This window comes from Sander lucioperca, chromosome 15, assembly GCF_008315115.2.
Source record: "Sander lucioperca isolate FBNREF2018 chromosome 15, SLUC_FBN_1.2, whole genome shotgun sequence".
Classification (NCBI taxonomy): domain Eukaryota; kingdom Metazoa; phylum Chordata; class Actinopteri; order Perciformes; family Percidae; genus Sander; species Sander lucioperca.
The window spans coordinates 28,761,221-28,773,548 of NC_050187.1; the positions used below are offsets into that span (position 1 = coordinate 28,761,221).

General features: G+C 40.0%; 1 protein-coding gene across 2 annotated transcripts in view; it reads right to left on the reverse strand.

Annotated features, from left to right (window-relative positions):
* ugp2b (UDP-glucose pyrophosphorylase 2b) overlaps positions 1 to 12,328 on the reverse strand; it is a 42,295-nt gene that overhangs the window by 2,440 nt on the left and 27,527 nt on the right. For both annotated transcript variants that reach the window (XM_031316116.2, XM_031316115.2), the window contains exons 6-9: positions 10,425 to 10,722; positions 7,171 to 7,368; positions 1,926 to 2,168; positions 840 to 944 (exon numbers count right to left, since the gene is read on the reverse strand). In XM_031316116.2, the coding sequence (XP_031171976.1) occupies positions 840 to 944; positions 1,926 to 2,168; positions 7,171 to 7,368; positions 10,425 to 10,722 (844 nt within the window). The remainder of the gene's footprint in view (positions 1 to 839; positions 945 to 1,925; positions 2,169 to 7,170; positions 7,369 to 10,424; positions 10,723 to 12,328) is intronic.

The following is a 12,328-nucleotide window of genomic DNA, read 5'->3' on the forward strand; positions in this document are numbered from 1 at the left end:
CAGATTAAAAGAGAAAGGCCAGACAAATCTAAAGCTTTATCTCTGTAATTTGGTTTCTCCATCTGCCCCCGAGTGTCCCTTTGCACTTCATCTCTTCCACATGAATGGAGATGGAAACAAGAAAAAAGTTGCAAGTCTGACTTCACTCGTGGTTTGTGGCCTTTTTAATACCCACAGTGTATCTCAGTGTGGGCACCGGAATCAAAAATGCGATGGGCTTTCTGGGTTGTCACGCTCAACCGAAGAGACTTCTGCACATTTAGATTAACCACAAATTGATTTTTGTGCTATTTATTCCCTTGAAACTAGACTGGGGAAACCCAGCCCGATCTGCCGGCGATTTGATTTTGCCCTGCAGCTCAGGCTGGAAACCTGTACGTTTGTCTATCCTGCTTCTGTTCCAAATTTGCGGGGACCAATCACAAACTGGCTTATCCACCTGGCACGCTATTGGCGGGTTTAACACGATGATGATAGAGAAGCGACCAAGCAGCTTCTTGTTTACATTCAACATAGCGGCCACCGAAGCACAGCAACCCGTTGATGCCGCTGTCGCTGCTACGTCACCCGGATCGTTGGTCTGATTGGTTGAAGGACTATCCAATTGCGTACAGAGTCATTTGAACTATGCCCGTTGATCACGCCTCTTGGGCAGTAAAAAAATACAGAGCAGACTCCCCAGACTAATGTTCAATCTTAAAAGATTGAGCTTGGTCTGGTGATAGCCAGACTAGTTTGAAACCTTTTAAAACCCAATTTTGTTTTACATGAAAGTTTATAATGTTGGGTTTTGATCATGTATGCAACAGATACTTATTTCCAGTAAAAAGATGTTTTACCTTGAGTGAAACGTTTTTCCCAAGGGTGACGTCTCCAGACACAGTCAGGTGGTCGAGCTCCAGCATGTCGGGGATGCTCTCGAAGCGGGTCAGGTACTCCTGAACCTGAACACGGACGCACAAACAAGGACATTTGTAAACAACCTACTGTATTTGTGGGAGTCTTTTCAGGATCACTTTAAATAATTTCAGCCATGTAGATCTTCTGGCAAAACATTTAAACCTACTGAATCATCTTTTTAAATTCTAGTTAAGATCCCAATTATTCCAACATTACCAAAAAACATCATACTGGCATCTAGAAAATGTACTTTTGAGAAGTGTAAACTTTTAGTATTACGTAATTATACAACTACCATCAGATTAGACTGAACATGCAATCAACTGGATTTAGAGTGAAATGTTATAATAAAGAGACTTTATTAAAAAAAACAAATGGAGGGAGTGAGGCGACAATGAAAAAGATCTTTATCAGCTGTATGTTTTGTATTATGTTAAAAAAAAAAAAAAATAATAATAATAATTGTTAGTCACAAAAAAGAAAAGATCTTTATCCTCTTCAGTAAAGCCAAAGAAAAGAAGACTAATGCAGCATATAACATCGGGCCACAAAAATGACATAAATACATAAATGAATACAGTAAATATGATGAATAAATAAATAAACTGAATTAATTTAATTCTTATTTATTTAATCCCACGCGTATGTATGTTATCCCTTCCGTATCACTATTAAGTCACAATAATTTTATTTTTAACACCTTTTTTCCAAGTATTGCTTCCAAAAAGACATGATTTGTTTTAAGCAAATAAATGCCGTACACTTCCATTAGATACCACTGAAACTACCTGTGTGGCTCTATAGGAGAAGAGGAAAGTGGGTGCCCACTTTTCTTTTAGATTTTAAAAACATTCTTTGTGATTTGGGTGAACTAAACTTTTAATGTCTGTGGTTTAGTTTTACATTTAGGAAAAAAGGGACACATAGCACCTTAAAATCAGCACGGAGCGTCTCATTCAGTAGAATACAAATAACTCCCTCAATCATCAACATGCACAGAGTGAGCAACATGTTCTTATAGTTACCTTGGTGAAGGAGCTGCCCAGTTTGACGTGCGGCGTTGTTGGGAACTCTCTCCTGGGACTCATGGTGAGAGAGCCGGCGTCCAGGCTGTACAGGTTGGACATGACCAGCAACAGGTCCGACGTGGTCTTGACGGGCAGGAAGCGGCTGCGAGGCACGTTGATGCCCAGGGCGTTGTCGAAGCATTTGATGGCGGCGCCGACCGCCGTCTCCAGCTGGACGACGTTCTGCCCGCCGTCAAGCGTCTAAAGATGAACCAACAGAAGAGAAGAGACATGTTGTTGCAGAAAAAGTACCTTGGTTCTTTAACCCTCGCGTTGTCTTCACGCCAACCATGCATTTGTTGTCCTCTCAGGTCAAAATAGAAAATTAACACTTTTTTTTTTTCACTCTCTTTCACTTTCTTCAATGTTTTTGTCCCTTTTTTTTTTTTTTTTTTTTTATGAAACTGTTGACACTTTTGTCCACTACCACAAGTACTGTATACGCGCCACTCACCAACTTATTACCACTACTGTTACACTTATTTTTGGAATTCATGGTCAATAAACCTCTTTTAAAAGGAAATTATACCAAATTTTTGAGTCAAAAAAGCAGAAATTATGAATTATTTTGACTAATATTAGAGTAATGTATGTCGATGGATAATCACAGACTGGTGTATGTCAGTTTAGTCCGAATACTGTTTAGAAACCGTTTACATTTTTTTTCAAATGCTATACAATTGAAGAAAACACTCAAAATGTAATGAAAAGTATAGTGATCATTAATTGTACCTGCGAAGAGCGTTGTAGGGAACCATCCATGTTATTTTTGGGTCATTTGGTTAAAAAGAAACCCATATTTGTAATATAAACATTTCGATAACAGGGACAACATGAGGGTTACAGTTTCTGTTGCTGCAGCAATGTGAAAAACAAGAAGCTTTTGTAATTAGTGCATTTGATTCATATCGCCAAGAGGAAGTTACTGTTCTCCGTTTTCTCTCTCGCTGAATTAATAAACCCACCAAGAACCAAAATAACCCAACACAAACAAACCACAATTCTACAAAAAAAAAAGCCAACAGAATATTTAGCTCCATTTCCAAATTAAACATTTCAATAAATTTACATAAAAAGCTGAATCATGTTGTTACACCGCTCCTGACGTACTTGCATTGTAAATCTTGTACAACCTCATTTGGCAGTAGTGTACTTCACTGTAGAGTCATGCCAATACAATTATATGAAGCACAGAAGCTTCATCATCTTAAACATCCGATTCACTGAGATCAAAAAATATTTGTCGTGTCATTTGGTTGAAACCCTGTTCCTCCATAGACATCAACCAAGCAGGACCTGGTGGTAGTTTTCAGTTACATCAGCAGGGAGTTTTATCCTTCCATGCTAACCCTGACCCTGTTGGGCAGTCCACCACTTTGGTCCATATTTCTATTACTATTGGATGAAGGAAGTTTTGTACATGTGTGGTCCCAAGAAGATGAATCCAAATAACTTTGGTGATCCCCTGGCCTTCCCTCTAGCGCCATCATCAGGTCAACATTTTCATTTGTCCAATACTTTGGTTTATGAATAAATACCTGCAAAACCGCAAGACATTATGAATACAAAGCCACACGCACGCCACTTGCTTTGTGTCCTTTGTGGTGCATGGAATTGATCCCCCTGACGATCCATTTCCAAAGAAAAAAAAAGAAAGTTCCCGCACACACTTGTCACCTTTGCATTAGTTTATTGGTCGTTGACGTTTCGGTCATAAGGACCTTTCTCAAGACGTGTAGTAGTCTACTACAAACCAACGCAGAGGTGACAAGTGTGTGTGAGAATTTTCTTCCTTCTGTCTTTTCTTCTTTGTAAATTAATGACATTCCCATCAGGCTCAGCTGTACTTTTAGTGTCGTTTAGTTCAAATTAGCATGCTAACAAGCGAAACAAAGATGGTAAACATTGTACCTGCATGTTAGCATTGTCATTGTGAGCATGTTAGCGTGCTGATGTTAGCATTCAGTTTGAAGCAGACACTGCTGTGTCTAAAGGCCCGGACACACAGAGCCGATAATTGGCCGTTGGACAGTCTGGCGAGGTCAGTGACTCGAGTCTGTTCGGTGTGTTCCGTGCCGTCGTCTGTCCGAGGGGCCATCGTCCTTCATTTTGGCCGATTTGACATGTATAATCGGCGGGGCGGGCACTGCCGGCAGTCGGGCTCAAATGACCCATCTGATTGGTAGAGTGCTAACCTGGAAACGGGGAGCGGAATGAGCGTGACTAGAGTCTCTCAAAATCTGCCGAAAATCTTTTAAACTTAGTAAACCCTTTACGGAGCTGCTCGCGTGGCTGAAGACTCTTCTAAAAGCTTGTTGGAGTTTAAGACGTTTAAGGTGATGTTTCCTAATGCCACAGAGGTGAACATAATACACTAAAATAAGACTGAAAGGTTTCATAGGACAACAGTGATATAACAACAGTGTTAGAATTTAATGATCTGGGTCTCAGGTATAACTACCAGAAGGAGTTATGCAACATTCATCACTTCATGGACGCTTTTAATCTAAGTGCCTCTCAGTACCACGAGTGCACACAGTTTTGACATGCATGGGTCCACAGTGCTGTATAACAGGAGCGGGCCCCTGGAACTCTCCACTTTTAGTGCCGCACTCTTACCTAGATGGGACCACACATTAATGTAAAGCCACACGGCTCTGCCCTGTAATGACCAGTTACATAACACTTGCTACGTCACAGGTGTGTGATCCTGTAGCCGAGGGCTGGAAAATTACATCTATAGGCGGAGAAAGCAATAATCAGGAATCGGGCTGGGGTTCGGCGGTGAATTTATTAAACTGGTTGCAGATTTTGCATAGCCTGAGGCGCTGCTTCTCCACTGATGGGGGGGGGGAGCAGAGGCATAGTGTGTTGCCTCTGAGTGAGCACAACCACATCAAGTCACATCACGTCTAATTTGTCTGCTTTGGAGGGCAATAAAGGATAAACGTGTGCAGGGAAGACATGGAGCCTTAAAATTATGCTTGAACAAATCATGCTAATCCACATCAGGAAAAAAAAAATTTAAATTCAACTGATCAAGCGTTTACTCAAACTTCTCCTTCATGCTAAATTAGGCAGCTACATTTTTGCACTTTTCTTTTAATTAATTCGGACAAGTCTTTTCTTTCTTAAAAAAGACGTGCGAAGATTAACTTGAGCTGGACAAACAAGCTCAGTAAGAAAAGTAGATGAGAGGCAGCTTTACATTTTAAAGTTTCAGACACACACACACACTCTCTCTCTCCCTTTACACACACACACTCTCTCTCCCTTTACACACACACACACACACACACACACACACACACACACACACACACAACTAGAGACCAAGTGGAGCAGACGAGCCACCAGAGAGCAGACCAGAAAACTGGATTGGTTTGAAGCTCCTTTTCTCTCTCCTTTGTATGCAAAAACTTCGCACGACAACAAACGGCTCAGAGAGTTGATCCGTGCAGGACGGCAGAAACACAGAGAGGCTTTAGAATATAGGCATTCTCGGCACGCTTGGATTTCTTTTCGCAAGATATGATTTATTCAGAAGTGGTGGTCTCTGTAGAGAAGAGTGTGCAGATATCTCTCTGCTCTATGCACAGCTATGTTGTCAAACGCGACAGGATGGACGTGGTAAAATGGAACAGATTACGTTATTTTGTTGGCGGGTTATTGAAAGTGAATGGTTTCATCTGAGTATCTATTAAAAAGTCAAGTCATACTGGTGTGGCCCGTCTTTGAATTGCCCCCCACAAGGCTTTCAACAGCCGACTGATGAAAATACATTCATGAGTCGTTTCACCCTGATGGGCTCCATACTTTACTGGAAGAGAATAATGAAGAAGAAACAAAGACTAGAGCATCTTTCCAGGGAGCAGAATTCAGTAGGCTGATAGTATTCGTCTGATTTAGATGACAGAGGAGAAGAGCTTGTGTTGTCTCAGTTTTGTCTCTGTCCCTCTCTAATGTAATGCCTCATGTACATTTCTTTTCTGTATGACAACCCCTTTGTTATGAGCTTTGGGAGATGTAAACAGAGAGTACAATGTTGCTGCAGGCTACAACTTGAGCCCTTATTTTTAAAGGCTATATTTGTTTACATTTTGGCACCATTAAAAGTTTGCCAAATTCACCGTTAGTAGTTCCTGTTTACAGTGTACCCATGTATGTACTGACAACTATCACTGGATTACTTTGATACTTAAGAAAACTTAAAAACATGATGATTCTCAGGCAGGTTCTGGAGTTATATGATTTCTAAGCAGATTTATCAACGTTAAAGATATCCTCGGGAAGTAAAAGTCCCGCTGGATGAACAAATATGTATCTATATATGTCTAAAGGTTCAGATTTGACTGACTCGCAGATGGAAAACTTCTTTAATAGAGGATTTATTTGGTTGTTGACTCAACAGGATTAAGAGTCATGTTAGTAGTCCTCATAAACACTGTTGTAAAGCTGTGTAACAGTAATCAGGCTTAGTCACCAAAATCTTTTGAATGTGGCGGTGAGTAACATGTTCTCACAGTAATGATTGCTAGTAATGTGTGATAGATGCCAGTCCTCAGAAGTAACTTTAGTCTGTTTGTTTTCACATTATTTCTAAGGTATTTACCTCTATTCTTGGACCAAATCCTTTACTGATCATCCTCGGCTCATCTGAATCAACGATAAACCTTTTTACAATTAAAAAAAACGGTCTTTCTTATTCCTTTATTTTAGCAACACAAAATTATAATAATACATGTATGAAGAAACCTACTGTCCCAAACATTAAACTGTGGCTGGTCGACTTAATTATTACCCATGTAAAGAGACAATTCATTATGCTCTTTTAATTTGAAAATTAGAAGACAAACTACATTTTACACCTTCGTAATAGTTCACAGTATAAAATCATGCATATAAAATTAGGTTTTTGGTGACAGGGTGACATTATCTAGGCTCCGTTGTGTTGCGTTTTTTTTATTAATCTAGGTCTCCCTCAGTTGTTTTTACTGTTCCTTTAGATTCATTCAGTTTCATCTTTTGGCTTTAGAACTGTTGAACCGAGCAACAACTAAATAATTGGTATTTGTACGTGAAGCAAGCTACTCCATAAAAATCTGAATTGTTCTGTAATTTGGTGTTGGCTATGCCTCAGGAGTGTGTGTACCGTTTGTGGTATTTCGCCTTGACTGTATTTTTCAGCCCCCCCTCCACTGACCTTGGGATTGACTATAACCTCCAGGTCCATTGCCTTCTGTTCCTGCAGCTTCTTGATAGCAGCCAGAGAGATCCACAGGTTGTTGGTGTTGAAGATCTTGAACTTTGACACCGATTTGAATTCGTCCACGTGGGCTTTGGGCACCTGGGCGATCTCCAGCAGACGCAGTTTGCCTTCATACTGGATCAGCGTGCCACCCTGAAAATCAGAGTCAGCTATTTATACAAAATGTTCTCAGTATGTGAGGAATGGACTCCAAGGTGTTGACGTTTCGGTCACAAGGACCTTTCTCAAGATGTGTAGTAGTCTACTACAAACCAATGCAGAGATGACAAGTGTGTGTGAGAATTTTCTTCCTTCTAAACTAATGACATTCCCATCAGGCTCAGCTGTACTTTTAGTGTCGTTTAGTGCAAATTAGCATGCTAACAAGCTAAACAAAGATGGTAAACATTGTACCTACATGTTAGCATTGTCATTGTGAGCATGTTAGCAGAGTCAGCTATTTATACAAAATGTTCTCAGTATGTGAGGAATGGACTCCAAGGTGCAACAGAAACTTTCCCTGACAAAAATATACATTTTTCATAATGCCACTGCATTTTATTAAAAATGATTGCCGAAAAAGGATTCTTTACAGCATTAAAGTTTGGTTGGTGTAAGTAATTTTCCACCCTGCTAGACCTAAAAGCAAAGCAACCCCTAACATGTAATACTTGTAATGAATAAATGTGGCAATCAATAAAATACATTCCAGTCTTCCAAAATATATTAAACGTAATCGATGAAAACAAGTCTTTTTTCACCTACCTTTAATACTACTGTGGAAGAGGCCATTTACATCTACAGTAATCCATTAACCAAGGTTCCCAGACCAAGTCAGATGCATCATACAACCAATCAATTCAATACATTCTTTATTTGTCACATTAGACTTGAAAATGGCACCGCTGAGGGGGGAAGCCTGTTGCAGCAGCTGTTGCTCACCTATGAGCTTTTTCTTTTGTTTTTACTTTCTTTTTTAACTATACTTCTATTTTACTATTTATTATCTTTACTTATATTCATTCATTGTTTGTTTATCTGTGTCTTGTACTTTCCCCCCTGCCCCTTGCTGCTGCAACAGTGTGAATTTCCCCATAGTGGGATTAATAAAGGATTTAGAATCTTGAATCCTGAATGAATCTTTGAATAAATCATACAAGGTACAATTCCAGTGAAATGTTATCACATCAGCTCCTTAAATACTGAATGTTGATCACTATGACACTAGTATTACCTCCTCCCATTTTATTGATTTTGTTTCCCAGTGATAAATAAGGGTCAGTTCACCAAAATTACAAAAACTAAATTTTGTATTGATCAAAACTTGTAGTGTCTGGCCATATAGATGACAGTTTAAAAGTAGTTCTAATGAAACTGCTGAGTAATGAGGACACCGTTTCTGGAAAGATGCGTGGCTTTCGAATCTTACAGATGTCATTTTTTTTTTAATGGTGCAAAGCGGCACAAACTAAATTATATTGCATTGAGGGTGGAGGTAGAAATCTCAGACAGAGATATCTCAAAACCGTGGCACACAAAACACAACTGTGATCATTTTCTCCCACAGCAACTCTCTCTCCATTATTTCCATACAAAAAGACTACTTCTGTTGAATTTTGAATCTCTTTGTTTACTGCATATAATAACTGCTACTATATTCTGATGAGTACAAAGATATATTTTGTCCACAAAGAAACAAATACTGCTGGGGGTGGCCTCTAGCTCACCAAGTAGGAGCGTTCGCCCCATGTTGGCTGAGTCCTGCAGCGGCCCGGGTTCGAGTCCAACCTGCGGCCCTTTGCTGCGTGTCATCCCCCATCTTTCTCCCCCTTTCACATCTATCCACTGTCACTAAATAAAGGGAAAAGCCCCAAAAAATAATCTTAAAAAAAAAAAGAAACAAATACTGCTGTAATAACTCATATACATGGAACAAAGCCAGAACATCCCACCCATGTGTAAATACACACTATGTAAATATTGTGACAGTATGAATACAGTGCAGCATAAGTGAATACACCCATGCTTGTACAAAATGCTGCTGCTCGCTTTTTGACAAATACATCTAAACGTGCAAACATCACTCCCGTTCTCTACACCCTACATTGGCTCCCTGTGCGTTTTAGAATCGATTTTAAGATTTTATTGTTTGTTTTCAAGGCCTTAAATGGCCTGGCCCCGGAGTATTTGTCCGAGATTTTAACCCTGCGTGAGCACAACCGGTCCATGCGGTCCTCAAATCAGCTGGTTTTAGAAGTCCCAAGGTCTAGGTATAAACGTTGGGGTGATCAGGCTTTTGCAGTTGCTGACCCGAGACTCTGGAACAAGTTACCCCCTGATATTCGGACGACTACAGATGTAGCGCTTTTTAGGTCTAAACTCAAAACCTCTGTTTAGAATGGCTTTCAATACGTAGTAGTGGTGTGACAATTTCCCTCTCCTATTTCTATGTAACCTTTTCTGATTTTACTGTTTCCATGTTTCATTCTTTCTATTGTATGATATGTCATATGATGTGTGTTTTAGTCTTGGTTTCTGATGTGAAGCACTTCACCTGCTGGTTACTGTAAAGTGCTATATAAATACATGTTGATTGATTGATTGATGATGATGTTGTTGACTAAAAAGAGGAATAAAAAAATCATCTTTTGGAAATTGATCTTAATGCCTTAATTAAAAAAATGAGGAAAAATCCTACCAAGGACACCAATTTTTTATTGTTACCTAGAGATTGGCATGGGCTACTTTCCATAAGCTCATCTCTCAATGCAAATCAAACCAGCTATTAGGCTAACTGAAATAGAACCATACCAATCTCTAGGTATGGTGAAGGGGATGTGATGATGTGGGGCTATTTTAATTCCAAAGGCCAAGGGAACTTTATCAGGATGCATAGTATCCTGGATCCATGAAATAGCTGGCCTTTAAAAATAAAAATCTGCCTGCCTCTATGGGAATTTAACATAGGGGTATGTATACTTATGCCCCCTGTATTTGAAGGAAGAACATTTATTTATTTACGATACATTATTCATTCACAAAGAAAATTGGTGTCCTTAAAGGTTGGATTTTTCCTTATTTTTTTAATTAAGGCATTAACATCAATTTCCAAAAGAGGATTTTTTATTCCTCTTTTTAGTCAACTTTAGCATGGGTGTATTTACTTATGCTGAGCACTGTATATATAAACCTCCTCTTCCTCCACATACCTTGACGTCGGCGCGCGTCTTATCCGTCACCTCCATGATGAACTCGCAGCGCTTGCCGTTGGGCTGGCTGACCAGGTGGTGCAGGATGTGGAGGTCGACGGTGGCTCCCAGGTTGTCGATGTTGGACAAAAAGATGTACTCCTTGCCCTGCGCGATCAGTTGTTCCAACAGGCCTGAGTTGTAGAAGCTGGCGTAAATGTCGCCGTGCCCCGGAGGGTACCAGCCTTCTGCGCTTTGCCCGTTCATGCTCAAGTTTGTGGACACAGGGAGGAGCGACTCTTTGTTGATGCGAGGGTACCTGGACAGGACAAACAAAAAGTCCACAATAAGATCAGACATGTTTTTTGGTTGTTTTAAGTTCACTTTTGTGATCATTAGTTTATAAACAAACCAAATGATAACTCAATGTCATGATTTATTGTCTGTTCGCCGTATCGTACTGGGTGGGTAGGGTTCCTTTAAGATTAGGGTTCATCATAGTTTAGCTTCAGTTAGTTTCCCTAAACCATTATTTTGCGTTGCACAATTTAAATTAATAACTTTGTTGACCTTATAACTTTTCTGCTGAGCTGTATGAAAGATTGAGCCTGTATCCTCGACAAACTTCAGTATGATAATGAAACTTCATTGGGTTGCCCTTTCTTTTTTTTCAGAAATTGCACTCCTTTAGCTTAAAGTACGTCAGCTGTCAGCTTAAAGTTGAAGTTTTAAAGCGTGGAGCAAGAGAGCGGACTTTAATCTACTTCTAGAGAGGACTGAACCCCAACTTAAACCTGGATTTATTTTATTTTAGTGTAACAAGATGTAAACACAACATTGACATGGTTGTTATGGCGAACATGTTGCCTATTTACACAGACACAGAGCAGAACAACATTAGCATTTATTTGGAGTTGAGTGTCCTTCTGATGTTTGGTCTCCACAAGCTCTTGAGGGAAATACTTGTCTCTTTAGCTGCTAAATGAGATGGCCTTTAACTATGATAATAAAATAAAATAAAAATCAGTCAGTCATTTTTTTTTGATGACCTTTTATAAACAGCTTTCTCCTCTTTTGTTGGTATGTAAAAGTTCTGTTATCTCTTATATGTACGTAATATGTAGTTCTACAATAAACAATGGATGAACTCATTTATTTGCAGAGCTGGGAATGCCAGCCTGCGCGTAAAGGAGATAAACAGCACAAAGACAAAACAAAGACAAGCTGAAATCTTTTCGCCCCACAGCTGAGTCAAAGCCATGGAAACTTCGCGACTAAATAGCGTGCCGAGTGCCATGTGAAGTTTTTCTTTTCATATCACTGCAGGACTTCAAACAACACCAAAGAAGGGAGATTAGGCAACAAGCCAAAGAGCCCAAGCCATCCTCTCTGTGTGCATTGCAGTGATCAAAGGGTTTCTGAGAAGGATCCGCGTCAGGTTGAGTTGACAAACCTCATCACAGGGAACAGCACTGAGTGGGAGCTGGCTGTGTTTTTGGCAGTTTGAGGATATTTCAGAGTGCAGATGAGCTGGTCAGGTGAGAGGAGCTGCACAGTAGAGGCACAGAGGCCTTTTTAACAGAGGTCCAGCTGACTGTTCTGGGAAGATGACTCAGAGAATGAGTGGTTAGATAAGACTTTAAAACTTCTAAGTCCTGAACATGTTGTTATATCCACAGAAGTGTTTTCCTTTCCTTTCTTGGATCCAATATTAATTTTTTTAAGAAATTTTTTTTGGGCTTTTCCGCCTTTAACTGATAGGACAGCTAGGTGAGAAAGGGGAGAGAGAGGGGGAAGACATGCAGGAAATCGTCACAGGTCGGACTCAAACCCTGGACCTCTGCGTCGAGGCACAAGCCTCAAAGTATGTATGTGCCTGCTCTACCCACTGAGCCAACCCAGCCACTCTTGGATCCAATATTACT